Source organism: Podarcis tiliguerta (genome assembly GCF_965153285.1).
Source record: "Podarcis tiliguerta genome assembly, chromosome: Z".
NCBI classification, from domain to species: Eukaryota; Metazoa; Chordata; class Lepidosauria; order Squamata; family Lacertidae; genus Podarcis; species Podarcis tiliguerta.
In genome coordinates, this window is record NC_139553.1 from 49,603,145 (window position 1) to 49,623,425 (window position 20,281).

At 45.6% G+C, this 20,281-nt stretch overlaps 1 protein-coding gene across 4 annotated transcripts in view; it reads left to right on the forward strand.

The window, feature by feature from the left end:
* The window catches only part of FHL1 (four and a half LIM domains 1), a 69,466-nt gene that overhangs the window by 23,059 nt on the left and 26,126 nt on the right, over window positions 1-20,281 (forward strand). Inside the window, exon 1 of one of the 4 annotated variants that reach the window (XM_083422677.1) lies at window positions 18,962-19,107. The exons of the other annotated variants lie outside the window; for them this stretch is intronic. Coding sequence (XP_083278803.1) covers window positions 19,086-19,107 — 22 coding nt within the window. The 5' untranslated portion in view covers window positions 18,962-19,085. Of the gene's footprint in view, window positions 1-18,961; window positions 19,108-20,281 lie in introns of those variants that run through there. 4 annotated transcript variants of the gene reach the window in all.

The window sequence follows — 20,281 nt, forward strand, 5'->3', positions numbered from 1 at the left end:
TTCACATCGGCTGGGAGAGAATCCTGAGCCTGCAATGTGTCTGCGGCCGCTGCCCAATGGGAAATAAAACTAATTTTGATGGGTGTGTATCAGTTCCTGACTGTGTTTAACTATATGAATTCTTTATACATCATATAAACATCTATTCACATTATCAAATTAAGTAGAAGCAATTAAAAACCACCATTTTGAACAGGAAATACAAATAGATCCTTTCTTACATACGTAATGTCCAAATAGAAGCTTTTTTTGTGTTCCACATACAGTACGTCTTTACGAATACAAGTGTCAGATGCAACAACTTTAAGAAGCGGTTCTCGCAGAAAATGAACTTTTTACTTGTAAGGCTCCACGTACACCTTTGCAAAGTATAGTTATTGTATGCAGGTATAAGACAAAAGATACAAAAGATCTTAACATATTCCTTTGCAAAATATAGTTGCTGTATGCAGGTATCACACAAAAGAACTTAAGACAAGGATTCCCGGAATAACACCTTGTTTCGCCTTATCAGGCTTCGTCAGCCATGATACTTTAAATAATACATAATAATAATAATAATAATAATAATAATAATAATAATAATAATAATATATTATTATTATTTTATTTCTACCCACCACTCTGGGCGGCTTCCAACAAAATATTAAAATACAATAGTGCACCAGACATTAAAAGCTTCCCTAAACAGGGCTGCCTGTAGTTTTTTTTTAACAAATTAAGAAATAAAACATAACACGCATGGATCTCCATACCATATTTTGTGTATCAGAGACGTGGGACAAGTGACATGGCGGATCCCACAGTAAACAAACAGTAATCCTATGTTTACTTTTCTAGAGAGACACAGTGTTAATTCTTGTTACAGGTGGCAGCAATCTACAGCAAAGTTTTTTAATCTCTTAAAACAGGCATCCCCAACCTGCGGCCCTCCAGATGTTTTGACCTACAACTCCCATGATCCCTAGCTAACAGGACCAGTGGTCAGGGATGATGGGAATTGTAGTCCAAAACATCAAGAGGGCCAAAGGTTGGGAGTGCCTGTCTTAAAGTGACCCCTTTGAAACCAGATTCAACATAGATTTTTAAGGTTATCCATTGTATGTCAAGATATTAATGATGACTCATAAAAAAACTATAATCTATTTCTGTATTTAAACCTGAGAGATGCAAAGAATCAAGCAGGAAAATCAATCTGGTTTCCTTCTGCAGAAGAATATTTTGGGCATGCTAGTTGGATTTACATAACTATAGGTTTGATAATGTTGTGCAGGCTTCCTCAACCTTGGGCCTCCAGATGTTTTTCGGCTGCAACTCCCATCATTCCTAGTTAGCAGGACCAGTGGTCAGGGATGCTGGGAATTATAGTTTCAAAACAGCAGGAGGGCTGAAGTTGAGGAAGCCTGGTGTTGTATATCAGTTCCTGGCAAGTGTAATAAAACGGAGACAAATGGAGACTTGGCTCGCTTTTTCCAAACGAGAATGAAGTATAAGCACGGGGCCTCCGAAGAGGTTTCCAGTGTATTAGTCATTAGAGAAGAAGCCACAGAGAGAAAGCTTTATTTGGAAATGTCGGAGATGTAGGGACACAAAACGGGAAGGTTTTGGCCGCTTCGCGGCAAAGCATGTTTGGAAAAAAGTGACAACTTTCACCCTAGACCAGGCATAGGCAACCTTCAGCCCTCCAGATGTTTTGGACTACAGTTCCCATCATCCCTGACCACTGGTCCTTCTAGATAGGGATCATGGGAGTTGTAGGCAAAAACATCTGGAGGGCCGAAGGTGGCCTATGCATGCCTAGACCAGTGGTGGCAAATCTTTTTGAGACCGAGTGCCCAAACCGCAGCCCCAAACCCCTTTATTTATCGCAAAGTGTTAACACAAAGTGCCCAGAGTTTTTGAGCTTTTTTGGGGTGGGTGGTGGGGTTCCCCAGAGTTGTTGTTTTGGGGAGGGGTTTTGGGGGGAGACCTCTGACTCTCTTTCAAATCGGAACCAAGGAAGGCGGTGAAGGTCGAGTGCAAGTGCCTGGATGTGGTTGGAGGACGGGTCATGACTATCAGGTTGAGGTTGGATCCGGACAAGACAGAAGTCCTGTTGTAGGTGGGGGGGGGTGACTCCCTGGTCCTGAATGGGGCAACTGTGCCCTTGAAGGACCAGGTGTGGAGCCTGGGGGTCATTTTGGACCTAAGGAGGCGCAGGTCCATTCTGTGTCCAGGGCGGCTCCATCTGGGATGCGGGATGAGACCCTTCCTGCCCACTGACTATCTCGCCATAGTAGTGAATGCTCTAGTTTCTATCTCCCAATTGGACTACTGCAATGCACTCTACGTGGGGCTGCCTTGGAAGGTGACCGGAAACTACAACTAATCCAGAATGCGGCAGCCAGACTGGGGACTGGGACCACCGAGACCACATAACATCAGTCTTGAAAAACCTGCGTTGGCTCCCGGGAAGTTTCCGAGCCCAATTCAAAGTGTGTTAAGAGAATGCCAGTGAGACTGAACCTTTCTGTAAAAAGGATTCAATGCTTCCCAATAGGAAACCTTCTTCTGCATGTCAATACGAAGAAGATGCCAACAAGGTTGAACCTTTCTGTAAAATAAAGTCTGACCAAGACCATATAACACCGGTCCTGAAAGACCTATGTTGGCTCTCAGAACGTTTCTGGGCCCAATTCAAAGTGTCGGTGTTGACCTTGAAAGCCCTAAATGGCCTCGGCCCAGTAGGCCTGAAGGAGCGTCTCCACCCTGGTCTCTCTCCCTTCTGGCGGTTTCCTCTCTGCTAGAAGCCAAGTTACAGAGAACCAGGCAGAGGGCCTTCTCAGTAGCGGTGCCTGCCCTGTGGAACACCCTTCTGTCAGATGTCAAAGGAATAAAGAACGATTAGAAGACATCTGAAGGCAGCCCTGTTTAGGGTGAATGACAGATGTTTTCATGTATTCCTAACCTTCCATTGGAAGCCGCCCAGAGTGGCTGGGGAAACCCAGCCAGATGGTCAGGATAGAAACCATAAATCATCATCATCAACAACAACAACAAAAACAAGTAGTTCAGAACAAGAATCCTGTCCCCTCCTGCAATTTCTAGCGTCGGGTGCTCAGAAACATTACTGCCTCCAGCCCTGCGTTTTATTATTTCTGCATCCTCTTGGCCCTTTCGTTGGGCTGCCTCCCCATTAAGGAATTTATATGCCAATTTCATATGAAACATTACCCCGAAGTGAGGTTCTGATGCCCTTCTTTGCTTGCTGTTGATTGCAACTGAAATTATCTGTTTGGTGATCGTGACTAATAGTTCATCCATGCGGGGGCCCTTTTAAGCAGCGTTGAGTGACAGGAGGAAACATGAGAATGCCATCATTCATCCGTTCTCCCACCCCCTTCCCATTTATGGCAGGAGTGTTAAGGCTGAGGAAAAGCTTTGGAAAACACAACACATACTCACGGTGCAAAGCCACGGATTGGTAAAACAGAGCTTCATAGAATCATAGAATCATAGAGTTGGAAGAGACCACAAGGGCCATTGAGTCCAACCCCCTGCCAAGCAGGAAACACCATCAGAGCACTCCTGACATATGGTTGTCAAGCCTCTGCTTAAAGACCTCCAAAGAAGGAGACTCCACCACACTCCCTGGCAGCAAATTCCACTGTCGAACAGCTCTTACTGTCAGGAAGTTCTTCCTAATGTTTAGGTGGAATCTTCTTTCTTGTCGTTTGGATCCATTGCTCCGTGTCCGCTTCTCTGGAGCAGCAGAAAACAACCTTTCTCCCTCCTCTAGGTGACATCCTTTTATATATTTGAACATGGCTATCATATCACCCCTTAACCTCCTCTTCTCCAGGCTAAACATGCTCAGCTCCCTTAGCCGTTCCTCATAAGGCATCGTTTCCAGGCCTTTGACCATTTTGGTTGCCCTCCTCTGGACACGTTCCAGTTTGTCAGTGTCCTTCTTGAACTGTGGTGCCCAGAACTGGACACAGTACTCCAGGTGAGGTCTGACCAGAGCAGAATACAGTGGCACTATTACTTCCCTTGATCTAGATGCTATACTCCTATTGATGCAGCCCAGAATTGCATTGGCTTTTTTAGCTGCCGCGTCACACTGTTGGCTCATGTCAAGTTTGTGGTCAACCAAGACTCCTAGATCCTTTTCACATGCTTCAACCTTGATGGAGAGCAACTTGTGCGAGTTCAATGAAGCACTCTGAAGGAAACGTTCCAAGGCCAAAGCCCAGAATTGGTTTAGGCTGTAGGTCAGGCATTCCCAACCTCAGATGTTTTGGACTACAGTTCCCATCGTTCCTGACAGCTGGTCCTGTTAGCTAGGGATCATGGGAGTTGTAGGCCAAGTTGTAGGGCTGCATGTTGGGGATGCCAGCTGTAGGTGAACAGAGCTTTCTGTTTAACAGTTTCAATACAGGATCTCCAATCAGCTATCTTCTGAAAAGATAATTTCGGAAATAGACTTGAAAGAGAAGTGGCTGAATTGCAACTTATCACTCAGCTGAAAACTATGGAGAGAGCTGGTCTGAATAGAGAAATTGAATTCTTGTCTCTTTACACACACTGAAGCTATTTTGGGTCACCTGCATACCATCCCTTGCTTTTTCAGTCATTCATAGTCGCTAGCAGGTTGACCATACCCACTGAAGTCCTACGACCCTTTGGAGAAAACCCCACCTACCCACCCCCACTATATATAAGAGTCTGGGTACTTCTCCTCCCACTATATATCAGGGTCTGGGGACTCCCCCCTCTATATATCAGGATCTGGGGACTCCCCCCTCTATATATCAGGATCTGGAGACTCCCCCCTCTATATATCAGGGTCCAGGGACTCCCCTCCCTCTATATATCAGGGTCTGGGGACTCCCCTCCCTCTATATATAAGGGTCTGGGGACTCCCCACCCTCTATATATCAGGGTCCGGGGACTCCCCTCCCTCTATATATCAGGGTCTGGGGACTCCCCACCCTCTATATATCAGGGTCCGGGGACTCCCCCCTCTATATATCAGGATCTGGAGACTCCCCCCTCTATATATCAGGGTCCAGGGACTCCCCTCCCTCTATATATCAGGGTCTGGGGACTCCCCTCCCTCTATATATAAGGGTCTGGGGACTCCCCTCCCTCTATATGTCAGGGTCTGGGGACTCCCCCCTCTATATATCAGGGTCCAGGGACTCCCCTCCCTCTATATATCAGGGTCTGGGGACTCCCCTCCCTCTATATATCAGGGTATGGGGACTCCCTTCCCTCTATATATCAGGGTCCGGGGACTCCCCCCTCTATATATCAGGGTCCGGGGACTCCCCTCCCTCTATATATCAGGGTCTGGGGACTCCCCTCCCTCTATATATAAGGGTCCGGGACTCCCCACCCTCTATATATCAGGGTCCGGGGACTCCCCTCCCTCTATATATCAGGGTCCAGGGACTCCCCTCCCTCTATATATCAGGGTCTGGGGACTCCCCTCCCTCTATATATAAGGGTCTGGGGACTCCCCTCCCTCTATATATCAGGGTCCGGGGACTCCCCCCTCTATATATCAGGGTCCAGGGACTCCCCTCCCTCTATATATCAGGGTCTGGGGACTCACCTCCCTCTATATATCAGGGTCCGGGGACTCCCCTCCCTCTATATGTCAGGGTCCGGGGACTCCCCTCCCTCTATATATCAGGGTCCGGGGACTCCCCCCTCTATATATCAGGGTCCAGGGACTCCCCTCCCTCTATATATCTGGGTCTGGGGACTCCCCTCCCTCTATAAATCAGGGTCCGGGGACTCCCCTCCCTCTATATGTCAGGGTCCGGGGACTCCCCTCCCTCTATATATCACGGTCCGGGGACTCCCCCCTCTATATATCAGGGTCCAGGGACTCCCCTCCCTCTATATGTCAGGGTCCGGGGACTCCCCTCCCTCTATATATCAGGGTCCAGTGACTCCCCTCCCTCTATATATCAGGGTCTGGGGACTCCCCTCCCTCTATATATCAGGGTCCAGGGACTCCCCTCCCTCTATATATCAGGGTCTGGGGACTCACCTCCCTCTATATATCAGGGTCCGGGGACTCCCCTCCCTCTATATGTCAGGGTCCGGGGACTCCCCTCCCTCTATATATCAGGGTCCGGGGACTCCCCCCTCTATATATCAGGGTCCAGGGACTCCCCTCCCTCTATATATCAGGGTCCGGGGACTCCCCTCCCTCTATATATCAGGGTCCAGGGACTCCCTCTATATATCAGGTCTGGGGACTCCCTTCCCTCTATATATCAGGGTCCGGGGACTCCCCACCCTCTATATATCAGGGTCCGGGGACTCCCCTCCCTCTATATATCAGGGTCCGGGGACTCCCCTCCCTCTATATATCAGGGTCCGGGGACTCCCCCCTCTATATATCAGGGTCCAGGGACTCCCCTCCCTCTATATATCAGGGTCTGGGGACTCCCCTCCCTCTATATATCAGGGTCTGGGGCTCCCCTCCCTCTATAAATCAGGGTCCGGGGACTCCCCTCCCTCTGTATATCAGGGTCTGGGGACTCCCCTCCCTCTATATATCAGGGTCTGGTGACTCCCCTCCCACTATATATCAGGGTCTGGGGACTCCCCTCCCTCTATATATCAGGGTCTGGGGACTCCCTTCCCTCTATATATCAGGTCCGGGGACTCCCCTCCCTCTATATATCAGGGTCCGGGGACTCCCCACCCTCTATATATCAGGGTCCGGGGACTCCCCTCCCTCTATATATCAGGGTCCGGGGACTCCCCTCCCTCTATATATCAGGGTCCGGGGACTCCCCCCTCTATATATCAGGGTCCAGGGACTCCCCTCCCTCTATATATCTGGGTCTGGGGACTCCCCTCCCTCTATATATCAGGGTCCGGGGACTCCCCTCCCTCTATATGTCAGGGTCCGGGGACTCCCCTCCCTCTATATATCAGGGTCCGGGGACTCCCCCCTCTATATATCAGGGTCCAGGGACTCCCCTCCCTCTATATGTCAGGGTCCGGGGACTCCCCTCCCTCTATATGTCAGGTTCCGGGGACTCCCCTCCCTCTATATATCAGGGTCCGGGGACTCCCCCCTCTATATATCAGGGTCCAGGGACTCCCCTCCCTCTATATGTCAGGGTCCGGGGACTCCCCTCCCTCTATATATCAGGTCCGGGGACTCCCTTCCCTCTATATATCAGGGTCCGGGGACTCCCCACCCTCTATATATCAGGGTCTGGGGACTCCCCTCCCTCTATATATCAGGGTCTGGGGACTCCCCTCCCACTATATATCAGGGTCTGGGGACTCCCTTCCCTCTATATATCAGGGTCTGGGGACTCCCTTCCCTCTATATATCAGGGTCCGGGGACTCCCCACCCTCTATATATCAGGGTCTGGGGACTCCCTTCCCTCTATATATCAGGTCCGGGCTCTCCCGTCCCTCTATATATCAGGGTCCGGAGACTCCCCACCCTCTATATATCAGGGTCCGGGGACTCCCCTCCCTCTATATATCAGGGTCCGGGGACTCCCCTCCCTCTATATATCAGGGTCCGGGGACTCCCCCCTCTATATATCAGGGTCCAGGGACTCCCCTCCCTCTATATATCTGGGTCTGGGGACTCCCCTCCCTCTATATATCAGGGTCCGGGGACTCCCCTCCCTCTATATGTCAGGGTCCGGGGACTCCCCTCCCTCTATATATCAGGGTCGGGGGACTCCCCCCTCTATATATCAGGGTCCAGGGACTCCCCTCCCTCTATATGTCAGGGTCCGGGGACTCCCCTCCCTCTATATATCAGGGTCCAGGGACTCCCCTCCCTCTATATATCAGGGTCTGGGGACTCCCTCTATATATCAGGGTCCGGGGACTCCCCTCCCTCTATATATCAGGTCCGGGGACTCCCTTCCCTCTATATATCAGGGTCCGGGGACTCCCCACCCTCTATATATCAGGGTCTGGGGACTCCCCTCCCTCTATATATCAGGGTCTGGGGACTCCCCTCCCTCTATATATCAGGGTCCGGGGACTCCCCTCCCTCTATATATCAGGGTCTGGGGACTCCCCTCCCACTATATATCAGGTCCGGGACTCCCCTCCCTCTATATATCAGGGTCCGGGGACTCCCCTCCCTCTATATATCAGGTCCGGGACTCCCCTCCCTCTATATATCAGGGTCCGGGGACTCCCCTCCCTCTATATATCAGGGTCCAGGGACTCCCCCCCCCCCTCTATATATCAGGGTCCGGGGACTCCCCCCTCTATATATCAGGGTCCAGGGACTCCCCTCCCTCTACATATCAGGGTCCGGGGACTCGCCTCCCTCTATATATCAGGGTCTGGGGACTCCCCTCCCTCTATATATCAGGGTCCGGGGACTCCCCTCCCACTATATATCAGGGTCTGGGGACTTCCGCTTCAGTGTATCTGAAGAAGTCTGCCTGCGCACAACAGCCAAGTGTTGTTATTATTATTGACTACAAGTATTAAGAAGATGTTAATCATGGAGGCACAGGTCTGTAATCCTTTTTTAGGAAAAGGTTCAGCTTTGCTGGCATCCTCTCAATATGGACAAGCAGAGGAAGGTTTCCTTTTGGGAACCATAAAATCACCCATCTCCTACTACCCTTCTGAGTAATACCCCACCCCACCCTCCCACTACATATCAGGTCTGGGGACTTCTGTTTCACTGTATCTAAAGAAGGGCGCCTGCACACAAAAGCTTCGACCAAGAACAAACTGAGTTGGTCTCTAAGGTGCTACTGGACAATTATTTATTTTTTTCCTGTTTAACAATTCACTTGGAAGGCAAAGGCGGCGAAATAATTTGACGCAGGCCAGAAAGAGAGTGAGCGGCCTCCCCACCCCTTCTCTTGGCTTGGCCACGGTGGGAGAGACCTCTGCCCCTTCCACTCCATTCCTCTCCTGCCAACCTTCTTGGTGGAAGGTGATTTTTATTTTTTCCTGCAGAGCCGTGGAGCTTGGCCACAGTTACACACCATGCATTGGGAACCTCAAAGCTGGATTACTGCAGTGCGCTCCTTGAGGTGGGCTTGGAGGCTGCAGCTGGAGCAGAACTGGGTGCCTAGGTTGTTTTGGGGGCAAACTGTCACCAGCAGATGATCTAAATACTATTGTATATATAGTACATTAACTGATTTACCCCATTAAATATTATACATACATTATCCAATGTATAAGACATAATACATATATGTTTAATTTTGCATTATATATTTACCCCATGAATATCCTAATATTTTACATAATACCTAAGAGCTGACTGTACATAACATTATATACCAGACAACTATTATTAAGGTATTATAACCTCTTCATTTGATTTAAGAACATATATATATATATATATATATGCAGTGCATTACTGTATAAACTCATGAATATCCATTAATCACTACTCTCCATAATCTCACATTCAGACATTACCTGATATATTTCTCTTCAATACAGAAGTGCATTCTATACCCGGTTATTTATTAATCATGCATATTTGAAGGAAACCAAAACGCTTCTTTACAAAGTTATGGTACTACCAACTTTACTATATGCTTGTGAAACATGGACCACTTATCAACGCCATCTCCAACTCCTCAAAAGTTTCCATCAACAGGGTCTCCGAAAAATTTTACACATCACTTGGGACGACAGGCGAACTAATATCAGTGTACTGGAAGAAGCAAAGACTGTCAGTGTCGAAGCAACGATCCTTCAACATCAACTTTGGACCAGTCATGTGGCCTTCCAAAGCAACAATTCTATTCCAAACTTAAAAATGGAAAGCTTAATGCCGGTGGTCCACAAAAGAGGTTGAAAGATCTCAAGGCAAATTTCAAAAATTTAGTACAGTGGTACCTTGGGTTACATACACTTCAGGTTACAGACTCCACTAGCCCAGAAATAGTACCTCGGCTTAAGAACTTTGCTTCAGGATGAGAAATTGTGCTCCAGTGGCATGGCGGCAGCAGGCAGCCACATTAGCTAAAGTGGTGCTTCACGTTAAGAACAGTTTCAGGTTAAGAATGTACCTCCAGAACAAATTAAATACTTAACCCAAGGTACCACTATATAAACACCGACAACTGGGAAACACTGGCCTGCAAGAGCTCCAGTTGGAGAACAGCCTTGACCAAAGGTGCCCTAGGCTTTGAAGACACTCAAACCTGGGACGCGAGGGAGAAACGGGTGAAGAGGAAGAACCTTCACCGGGATCAACTCGCGCCCAGAAACCCCACTGTGGAAGGGCGTGTGGATCCGGAATTGGCCTCCACTGTCACTTATGGGCTCACTGCTAAAATCTGTGTTGATGGAAGCCAATCTCACCCAGCTATGAGGGATCGCCAAAGAAGAAGACCCTTGAGGTGGGCTAGGAGGCTGCAGCTGGTGCAGAACTCCGACCAGGTTGTTTTAGGGTCCAAGTGCCACCAAGCATCCAACCCTTTGTCTTCAGGGTTTGCACAGGCTGCCAATCTGCTTCCCGGCCAAATTCAAGGTGTTGGTACTAACCTAAAGAGCCCTGTACAGCTGTTTGAGCTGCTATCTAGTATATCTCCTTAAGACAGGCATGGCCAAACTTGGCCCTCCAGCTATTTTGGGACTACAACTCCCATCATCCCTGACCACTGGTCCTGTGATGAGAGTTGTAGTCCCCAAACAGCTGGAGTTTGCCTATGCCTGACATAGGCGCTGGAGGTGATGAATCAGTAAGTAATAAGAATAAGAAGCAGCTATGTATGGAAGGCGATTAATCCGGGGGCCCTGTTCTGCAGTGGTTCCACTCCTTCCTCCTTACAGCACTTTTTTTACAACAGTGAAATAGAAGAGGGAAATTTGCTCAGAAATCTTTACTCACCGAAATTATAAGGATCAACAGAGCTTAGAAAATTACTGTATATTTCAATAGCCTTAAGAACTACTTAGCAAGGGAAATCATACCTAAACTGGGAGCTGGGGGCCCTGTAATACAGTGGTTTGGCTGCTTCCTCCTGGGCCGTGTCCAGAAAGTGGGGGGGGGGGGACCCCTGGGCTCTCACTTGTGGGGTGCCTCTTTCCCCATGCTTTTAAACATCTATATGAAGCTTCTGGGAGAGATCATCAGGGGGGTTGGGCTGGGCTGGGGGATCATCAGTATGCGGATGATACCCAGCTCTACCTCTCTTTCAAATCGGAACCAGTGAAGGCAGTGAAGGTCCTGTGTGAGTGTCTGGAGGCGGTTGGAGGATGGATGGCGGCTAACAGATTGAAGCTGAATCCTGACAAGACAGAAGTACTGTTTCTGGGGGACAGGGGAGAGGCTGGTGTGGAGGACTCCCTGGTCCTGAACAGGGTAACTGTCCCTGAAGGACCAGCTGCACAGCCTGGGGGTGATCTTGGACCCAAGGAGGCACAGGTCCATTCTGTGTCCAGGGCAGCTCCATCTGGGACGCAGGATGAGACCCTACCTGCCCAGAGTGGCGCATGCTCTGGTTATCTCCCGCTTGGACTACTGCCATGCACTCTACATGGGTCTGCCTTGGAAGGTGACACAAAAACTGCAACTAATTCAGAATGCGGCAGCCAGACTGGGGACTGGGACCGCTGAGACCATATAACACCAGTCTTGAGAGACCTGCACTGGCTCCCCATACGTTTCCGAGCCCAATTCAAAGTGTATTAAGAGGATGCTGGCGAGGCAGGATGAACCTTTCTGTAAACAAGGATTTCATTCTTCCCAAAAGGAAACTTTCCTCTGCGGGTCAATTTGAAGAGGATGCCAGTGAGGCTGAACCTTTCTGTAAAATAAAGTCTTTTTTTTAAATGATATTTTATTAATTTTACAATCAATAAACACACAATACAAACAAACAGATACAAAGAAAAAAATAAAAGCAACACATACAAACCATACAACAACAAATTTATGTAGTAATGTATAGAAGAAAAAATAAAAGAAAAAGTTAAAATCAATCATTGTGTCTTTACATTATTTAACGTTAACCTGGGTCTGCGACTTCCCCAAACCTTCCCACTCTGTATTCCAGATCTTGTATTCTGACAGTAAATTCTTTCCCTCTGGCTTAACTTTAGTTCAACTTAATCTTAATGTCTTAACATAATTACATTTCCATATATCCTAAAACATTAGTCTTTCTTAATCCTTAAGTTTTTATGCTAATATTCTTTTAAGTTCGATCTGATGTCATCAAACATTCGTTGTCTTATAGTGTTTCTGTAGATAGTCTTTGAACTTCCTCCAGTCTTCCTTCACCGTCTCTTCTCCCTGGTCTCTGATTCTGCCAGTCATTTCTGCTAGTTCCATATAGTCAATAACCTTCATCTGCCATTCTTCCGGCGTGGGTAATTCTTGTGTCTTCCAATACTGTGCGATGAGTATTCTTGCTGCTGTTGTGGCGTACATAAAAAATGTCCTGTCCTTCACCTGAACCTGTTGGTTGACCATACCCAGGAGAAAGGCTTCTGGGTTCTTCCGAAATGTGTATTTAAACACTTTTTTCAGTTCATTATAAATCATCTCCCAGAAGGACTTAATCCTCGGGCACGTCCACCAAAGGTGAAAGAAGGTGCCTTCAGATTCTTTACATTTCCAACATTTATTATCAGGCATATGATAAATTTTTGCTAGCTTGACTGGTGTCGTGTACCATCTGTAAATCATTTTCATTATATTCTCTCTTAAGGCGTTACATGCCGTAAATTTTATTCCAGTGGTCCATAACCGTTCCCAGTCAGCTAGCATTATATTATGACCAACATCTTGTGCCCACTTAATCATTGCTGATTTCACTTCCTCATCCTGTGTGTTCCATTTCAGCAGCAAGTTATACATTCTTGACAATAGCTTTGTTTTGGGTTGTAACAATTCTGTTTCCAATTTTGATTTTTCCACCTGTAAGCCAATTTTTCTATCCATTTTAAATGCCTCCATTATTTGATGATAATGGAGCCAATCTCGGACTTTGCTTTTTAATTTATCAAAACTCTGTAGTTTCAGTTTATCTCCATCTTGTTCTAAAATCTCCCAATATTTTGGCCAGTTGGCCTCCATATTGAGTTTCTTTAAAGCTTTTGCTTCCATTGGAGACAAACACCTTGGAGTTTTGTTTTCCAAAAGATCTTTATATCTAGTCCATACATTAAACAGTGCTTTCCTAACAATGTGAATTTTGAACATTCTATGCACTTTAACCTTGTCATACCATAAATATGCATGCCAACCAAACACATTGTTAAATCCTTCTAAGTCCAATATGTCTGTATTTTCAAGAAGTAGCCATTCTTTCAGCCAGCAAAAAGCTGCTGCTTCATAGTAAAGTTTTAAGTCCGGCAGGGCAAAGCCCCGTCTTTCCTTTGCATCTGTTAATATTTTAAATTTTATTCTTGGCTTTTTGCCCTGCCAGACAAATCTGGATATGTCTTTCTGCCACTTCTTGAAACAGTCTGTTTTATCAATAATCTGCAATCTCTGGAATAAAAATAGCATTCTGGGCAATACATTCATCTTTATCACAGCAATACGACCTAAAAGTGAGAGTTTCAAATTAGACCATATATCTAGATCCTTCTTTATCTCCGTCCAACATTTATCATAATTATCTTTAAATAAGTTCCCATTTTTAGCAGTCATGGTAATTCCCAAATATTTTACTTTTTTCACCACTGTCAAGCCTGTCTCATTCTGAAACCTTTCTTTTTCAATTTCTGTTAAATTTTTTGTCAAAACCTTAGTTTTTGTTTTATTTAATTTAAAACCTGCCAATTGACCAAATTCTTGAATCAGTTCTAAGACTTTTTTCACACTAGATTCTGGCTCCTGTAATGTCAAAACCAGGTCATCTGCAAAAGCTCTTAATTTATACTGTTTAGCTCCAACCTGCATCCCTTTAACCAATTGGTCCTTTCTAATCATATTCAGCAGCACCCCCAGGACTGATATAAAAAGCAAAGGGGAAATAAGGCAACCTTGTCGTGTTCCTTTTTCTATTCTGAACTCCTCAGTCAAAACATTATTAACAATTAATTTAGCTTTTTGTTCAGAGTAGATTGCTCCTATACCATTTTCAAATTCTTGGCCTACCCCCATGCCTTGAAGATTCTTCTTCATGAAACCCCAAGAAATATTGTCAAAGGCTTTCTCCGCGTCCACAAATATCAAAGCCGCTTTAGTATTTATATTTTCCTGTAAAAGTTCCAAAATGTCCATTATATTCCTCACATTATCTGCTAGGTGCCTTCCTGGGAGAAAGCCTGCTTGGTCCTTATGAATCTCCTCTATTAAAACTTTCTTCAGTCTTCTAGCCAAAATGTCTGCAAATATTTTGTAATCCACATTAAGCAATGATATAGGCCGGTAGTTCTTAAGTTGATGTTTTTCAGAATCTGTCTTTGGTATAAGAGTCACAAAAGCTTCTTTCCACGTTTCTGGAGCCCTTTTCCCCTGAAGTATTTCATTACATACTTCCTTTAAGGGTTGAATTAGCCAGTCTTTCAATGATTTGTAATATCTTGCAGTCAACCCATCAGGTCCTGGAGATTTGCCTAATTGCATATTTTGAATGGCACTCTCGACCTCTTGTTCTGTTATCCTACAACTCAGTTTAGATTTGTTTTCTTGAGATATTTTTGGTAGCCCATTCACTTTCAAGAATTCTTCTATCTCTGTATCTTTCTGTGGTTGTTGAGAATAAAGCTGTCTAAAATATTTTTGAAAAGCACTCCTAATCTCAGTAGGGTGCTGTAAAGTTCTTCCTTCTACTTCCAAATTTGTAATAGTGTTCATTTTCTGCCTCTTCTTTATTTGCCATGCCAATAACTTTCCACATTTGTTTGCAGATTCAAATGTTCTTTGTCTCATTTGTCTGATCTTCCATTCAATCTCTTGATTTATCATTTGCATATACTGTACTTGATACAGCTTTATCTCTCTTAAAATTTCTTGTGACTTTGGTTTTGATCTCAATCTCTTTTCACCTTCCTTGATCTTTTCCAGAATCTTTTCTCTTTTTTCCTGTTGTAGTCTTTTCTTGAGTGCATTCTGTTGTATCAAAAATCCTCTCATAACAGCTTTGCTTGCATCCCAAATGGTTCTTTTCTCCACCATGGTGTTCATCTCAAAATAATCTTTCAGAGTTTTCTGGGCTTTCTTAACAAATTCCTTGTCTCTAAAAAGAGAGTCATTCATCCTCCATCTAAAGGAACCAGTTGGTTGTAGGTTCATTGCCATCTTTACAGCATTATGGTCGGAGCAAGTCTTTGGGCAGATTTCCGCTTTTCTTATCTTCGGTGCCAGTCCTCTAGTGATCCATATTTGGTCAATTCTAGTCCAAGTCTTTTTGGCTTCAGAGAAGAAGGTTCCCTCTCTTTCTAAGGGATTCTTAGTTCTCCAGATGTCAATCAGGTCCAAGTTGTCAGTCAGTTCAAAGAAAGTTTTCGGTAGTCTCCCATCTTTGGTGACTACTTGTTTTTGTGCCTTGTCCATATTCGTTGAAACTACTCCATTCATATCTCCCATCAAAATCACATTGTACTCCATATAGTCCAACAATGTCTCATGCAACCTTTTAAAAAATTCTGATTTTCCTTCATTGGGCGCATATACACCCACTATCAAATATTTCTGTCCATGATATTGAATTTCGATTGCCAAATATCTTCCTTGCTCATCCTTGAAAACAAATTTTGGTGACAGGTTCTCTTTAGCATAAATTACAACTCCTCTTTTTTTGACTTTATCCGACGAAATAAATTCTTGACCCAATTTTTTATTGATTAAGATTTTTCTGTGGAGCCTGGTCACATGTGTTTCCTGTAAGCAAATCAAGTCTAATTGTTCTTTTTTTAATATATGAAAGATAGATTTCCTCTTTTGACCCGAGTTCAGACCATTGCAGTTCCAGCTCAAAAGTTGCAGACATGTTGTATTTTTTTCTATTCTGTTCCTCCAGATGCTTCCGATAACTTCTCCTCTTCCAGTCCCGGTGGTGTCTTTTTGTCCAAGTTCAGATTCAATATTGCTCCTGTGATCTTCTTCCTTCTTTCCTCTAGCAGATCTACAGTTCCTTTCTGTAGGCCTTCCCCGTAGGCCTCCAAAAAACTATTTCTATCTTCCACTGATTTTATTTTTATCTTTCTTCCTTTGAAATTGAAGGAAAGTCCTTCTGGAAATTCCCACCTGAAGATGATGTTATTCCCCCTCAGCTGAGTGACCAAATCTTTGTATCTGGCTCTAAGGTCAAGAAGATGTTTTGGAATATCCTTAAAAATTTCAGCTCTGGACTGGGAAATTTCCAAAGGTTTTTGAAAATGCAGTCCCAAAATCTTGTCCCTTTCTTCTTTGGATCTTAATGTAACCAAACAGTCTCTGATTTTGATCCTTTTATTTGTTTTTCCCAGTCGAAAAGCACTTAGTATTTTAAATTCTTCTTTTTCCGAGTCCAATTCCCAAAATTTTTCAAATTCTTGTGTAAGGAGGTCCCGTAGGCTCTCTTTCTCAATTTCTGGCACGCCTCTGATCCTTAGATTGGTCTGCTTGTCCTTCAGTTCGATCATAGAAAACCTTGAGAGTCTGAGCGGCAAAAGTCCTTTTAAGGTTCCTTCCCTTCGTCCTGGGGGGGGGGGTCTGATCTTTCAAAGGCTTCAGATTGGTTATTTCAGTCCCTTCTTTTAAAATATTAGCAACACAGTCTTTACTTTTTGCTATTTACAGAGCGGAAGGCTGACTTCCTGTTTAAGCCTTTCCGCTTCAAATCAAATCTTTCCGAAAGAAATTTAGAGTTCTGATTATCTTCCAATTTCCCGAACTTAGTTCCTTTAAATTTACTCTCTTTTACTCACGATTATTCTGTTTTTGTAATCTGAATTGTTACAAGAAGAAGTTGGGCGCTCTCCGATCCCGGCAATGCGACGTCGCTCCGAGAAGGTAGCGATTGACTCGCAGCACCGCGCTGGCCCCCCCTCCGATCTCCGGGGCTGTTTTCCCGTCCCGGAGACGATCTGAAGCCAAGCTCTTGGTGCCTGCCGAGTCCCACGGCCGTAGGCTTCCTCTGCCTACGGTTTCAGGGGGTTACCGCGTCGCCGTAGCGGTAAAAACCCCGTCCTTCTCAGAGCTCTCCCCTTGAGGATCAGAGGAAGTCAGCCATGACCGATGGCGCTCCACCCGGAAGTCTCTGTAAAATAAAGTCTTACCGAGACCATAAAACACCAGTCCTGAGAGGCCTACATTGGCTCCCAGTAAGTTTCCAAGCACAATTCAAAGTGTTGGTGCTGACCTTGAAAGCCCTCAATGGGCTCAGCCCAGTAGACCTGAAGGAGCGGCTAACAGATTGAGGTTGAATCGTGGCAAGACAGAAGTACTGTTTTGGGGGGACAGGGGGTGGGTTGGTGTGGGGGACTCCCTAGTCCTGGATGGGACAACTCTGCCCCTGAAGGGCCAGCTGCACAGGTCCATTCTGTGTCTAGGGCAGCTCCATCTGGGACGCAGGCGGAGACCACCCCCCTGCCCGCCGCCTGCCTGGCCAGAGTGGTCAGGATCCAACCTCAACCTGTTAGCCACCATCCATCCTTCAACTGTCACAAATGATCCTTTCCATAGAGGCCATAATACGTGGTCCTTAGTCCTCAATCTCATATACATAACTTCAGATCCTATGGGTAACATCATATTATCCTTTTTTCCTTCTTCTACTTTATCAGCAATTTCCCATCTTTGCCTAATCTTCTCTCCTTTTTGGCTTTGTGCCTTCATTTATCCCTGATTTTGCTGCTGTGCCTGGGCCTGTGTATAAGCTACGTCGAAAGGGAGCAGGGCACATTTAGGATACCAGCTGTAATGATAATTTGCAGCACCTAAACTTTGCAGACGCCTCTGATATTGAGAAGCAGGCAAGCAAGCTGAATGCCCTGGGACACTCACAGTTTCAGGTATTAAGGTTGCAAAGAGGTTTAGTTTATATAGTTAGTTTATATCGTTTATAATGTTAGTCCATGGGTAGGTAACCTAAGGCCTTGGGGCCAGATGCGGCCCCATCGCCTTCTCAATTCAGCCTGCGGACAGTCCGGGAATCAGCGTGTTTTTACATGACTAGAATGTGTGCTTTGATTTAAAATGCATCTCTGGGTTATTTGTGGGACATAGGAATGCGTTCATTCCCCCCCCCCCATCTAGTTCGCCCCCCCCCCACAAGGTCTGAGGAACAGGGGGCTAGCTCATGGCTGAAAAAGTTTGCTGACCCCTGAGTTAGTTTATACAGTTAGTTTATGCAGGTTACATTTGTTGGAAGCAGGACTCTCAGAAAGAGTCCCATCCTGCGAATAAAACAGTATTTAAACAGCATTCAAAATGCTTGACATCAGGCTTCCTCAGCCTCAGCCCTCCAGATTTTTATGGCCTACAACTCCCAAGATCCCACTAGCAGGACCAGTGGTCAGGGATGATGGGAATTGTAGTCTCAAAACATCTGGAGGGCTGAGGTTGAAGAAGTCTGCTCTACATAAGAAATCAAACAACAAACGTTTAATTTCACAATATAACACAACCACTTCCAGATACTCACAGAGGACTCACAGAAGCTCAGAAGTGAAGTTGCCTGATGATGCTCAGCCTGAGCCATAATAATAATAACAATACGTGTAACAACAACAACAACAACAATAATAATTTATCATTTCTGCCCCGCCCATCTGGCTGGCTCTCCCCAACCGCTCTGAGCTGCTTCCAACAAAAGATTAAAAAGACAGCCGTTTAAAATTTCCTGAAATTATGCACCCCCTCCCCCCCCCGAGAGTTCTCAGATTCCTACAGGGGCCACTCAGCATTTTGGACGTTTTCAGAGACTGAAGTAGCTGGGCAGGTATTTATATCCTGTTGACGGTGCCCTATTCTTCTCCCCTGAGATCACCTAAAATGGTAAATGTTTTCCGTGGGATGAGGGCCACCAGTCCTGGGCAAAGGGGTGTGGACAACTCTTGGTGCCCCCCCCCCCCATATTAATAGCCTCCCTGAACTCTCAAACTGGGAGAGCTCTTACCAGCCGAGCTCCTAAAGTAGGGCTAGTTGGGAATTGGTCTTCGCTGAAGGATGGCTTATCACAGGCACGCAGGTAACACTCCTCTGCACCCCAAATATATATATGGCATTTCATTGTCTTTTGTGCTTCCGGCAAGAGATCTGGCTGGCTGGCTTGCTCTTTCAACAGGATTTCGCTGTGCTGGAAATTCTTCCTTTGAGCCTTGGGGTGTGTGTGTGCTTTCTAACAAATAAGGAGACCCTATGTGCGATGATATTCCTTCCAGGGTGAGCAGTAGGGTGGTTCATAAAAAACTTTTTTTTGAAAATGCCTTCTCCAAAGGTCTTATTTTAACCACACTAGGGATCTCTGAAATTTCGTGCATATCAGTTAATATCTTGACCCTCCTCCACAAAAATAGCTGTTTACTTGCCCATTTTCCTATATCGTGAAGGCTGAAATGTCAATTCAGTGGAGCAGGGTCAAGATATTAACTGATATGCTTCAAATTTCAGAAATAGCTATATAATCCCTAGTGTAGTAAGATAAAACCTTTGGAGAAGGCATTTAAAAAAAAAGTTTTTATGAACTGCCCTAGTGGGTAGAGGTTCTGCCAACTGCTGCAAGAAGGATCCTTGCACAAACATTTCCTTTGCTTTACTTTCATGCTGTGGGTGTCTGTTAGTGTTTCTGTCCTGTTTTTCCCTGAAAAACCCTTCAGTATTGTAAGAGCCTGGTAGAGATGCTCGTGGGGAGAGGTCTTCTTATCCTTCATCTTTGGCAATCCCTCGTAGCTGAGTCAGATCTTCCATAAACAAGGTTTTAACAATGAGTCCATAAGTGACTGTGGAGGTCAATTCTAGATCCACAGTGGGGACATTGGTTTCTGAGTGGGAGTTGATCACAAGCGTTTCTTCCTCTTCACACGTTTCTCCCTTGCATCCTGAGTTTGAGTGTCTTCAAAGCCCAGGACGCCTTTGGTCAAGGCTGTTCTCCAACTGGAGCTCTCGCAGCCCAGTGCTTCCCAGTTGTCAGTGTTTATACTACATTTTTTAAAAATTGCCTTGAGATCTTTCAACCTCTTTTGTGGACCACTGGCGTTACGCTTTCCATTTTTAAGTTTGGAAGAGAGTCATTGCTTTGGAAGGAGATAAACAACATGACTGGTCCAAAGTTGATGTTGAAGGATCATTGTTTCAACACTGGCGATCTTTGCTTCTTCCAGTACACTGGTATTAGTTCGCCTGTCTTCCCAAGTGAAATGTAA